At 36.8% G+C, this 1,764-nt stretch overlaps 1 protein-coding gene across 1 annotated transcript; it reads right to left on the reverse strand.

Annotated features, from left to right (window-relative positions):
* Window positions 1-10: 10 nt before the first annotated feature.
* LOC105315751 (putative U-box domain-containing protein 53) lies at window positions 11-550 on the reverse strand (the record flags this gene model as incomplete). The annotated part of the gene is made up of 1 exon (XM_011410494.1): window positions 11-550. A coding segment is annotated over one exon (540 nt), but the record flags the coding sequence as incomplete, so codon positions are not given.
* Window positions 551-1,764: the final 1,214 nt, after the last annotated feature.

Raw genomic sequence — 1,764 nt, forward strand, 5'->3', positions numbered from 1 at the left:
AATCAGATACCTTAGCCCTCCATCCAAACCCAGTTCCCTGAAGGAGTACATTAGCACTGCTGATATCTCTATGTAGTATAGGATGAGGCTTGAAGAGATGAAGGTAATTGAGAGCACAGGCTATATCTAAACTGATGTTTAATACAGCATGATAGGCCAGTCCTCCAGTCTCTAATTCCTTTCTTAGGCTGGTGGGCATTAGCTCTGTCAGGATGATTGGATTACCCTCTGTAGTGGCTCCTATGAACTGAAGGAGGTTAGGATGACATATTTTAGAAGCAATATTCATTTCACGAGAGAATTTCATAATGTTATGAGGAGAGATAATGATTTCATAGAGACACTTTGCAGCAACCTTCAGACCACAAAAATCAGCCACTTTGACCTCTCCCCATCCTCCTTTACCAAGGACTACCCCTGTCATTGTAATCTCTCTTATATTCACTAATTCTAATATTTCTTGCACAAATTCCTGGGAACTCTCAGTGAGACTCTTAGACTGCAACACTGAGAGCTGGAGAGATGTCAAACCTTGCTGCTTCTTGAACTTCTAGAGGAAGAGAGAGAGAGGAGCAAAAAGAGGAGAAAGAGGGGGGTGGGAGGGGGGGAGAGAGAATGAAAGATAAAGAATTAAAAATGAGTAAAAATAAATATAACAAAGCAATGGCAAAATTTATTCATAAGTACATGTATATTGTACATATGCACACATGATAATTTACATGCACATCTACATTACATTACATGTACATGTAAAATTGCTGATAATAAGCACCTGTGTTCATAGCAGTGACTTATGATTTGGTCCGACAACTGTCTTACGAAATCTCCTCAGACACTTTACTGTGACTTCTTTTCTAGTAACAGAATTATTAATAACTTTTAATAACTAGCCACACCCACTTTATGAGTCTTGTCTATTTGATCAGTTAAGCTTGAGAAAAAACTGGAGGCGTCCTAGAAAGTAGGCGCGGTCAAATAGGGTGTGATTCTGTGACATACCTGGTGTTCTAAGATGTTGATGGGTTGACCCTCTAGTCTCAAGTTCTTCCAGAAAAGATCAGGAGTATAGTATTGTAGATTAAGAAGATGACCAAGATACACTAGGATACTGTAAAAGAGAGAGAGAGAGAAAGGAGGAATGATAGTACAAAAAATGGAAAGGAAAATTTATTAGTTACTTTTAAAAGCAATACATGTATATTATTGATAATTATTGTATAGCGAGTTTATTGTGGCCAACATTTCCAAGAGTATATCATTTTTACTAGGCAGTATAAGTGACTGATATCTGATGAGTGAATTTAATCATAAATCATTATGGTTAAAATTTTTGCGAAAGCCAAATTGCATGCATGAGCTGATCTGTGTTATTGAAATAATTATTACAAATATTTAATGAACAACAAAATTAATAAACAACAAGACGCCCATTAGAAGTATCACAAACACACAAGAATCCATCTTTCTTAAATGCTAATCCAAAAGGATAGCTAAACTGATCAACATTTCTGCCTTCACTTCCAAAACTGCTAACAAACACATCATCACTAGTGAAGACTGATATACGAGCATTGCCCCATTCACTGACATACACTAAACCATTAGCTGCAGTGTCTATTGCTATATTATTTGGCTTTTTAAGCTGACCAGGACCAGATGCATAAGTACCAAACTGACCCACAAACTTTCCATCTGGAGAGAACTTCTGAATGCGATGATTATCACTATCAGCAACATACACTAATCCTTGATTGTCAATAG

Source organism: Amphimedon queenslandica, unplaced genomic scaffold (assembly GCF_000090795.2).
Source record: "Amphimedon queenslandica unplaced genomic scaffold, v1.1 AMPQUscaffold_8301_Cont19754, whole genome shotgun sequence".
Lineage (NCBI taxonomy): Eukaryota > Metazoa > Porifera > Demospongiae > Haplosclerida > Niphatidae > Amphimedon > Amphimedon queenslandica.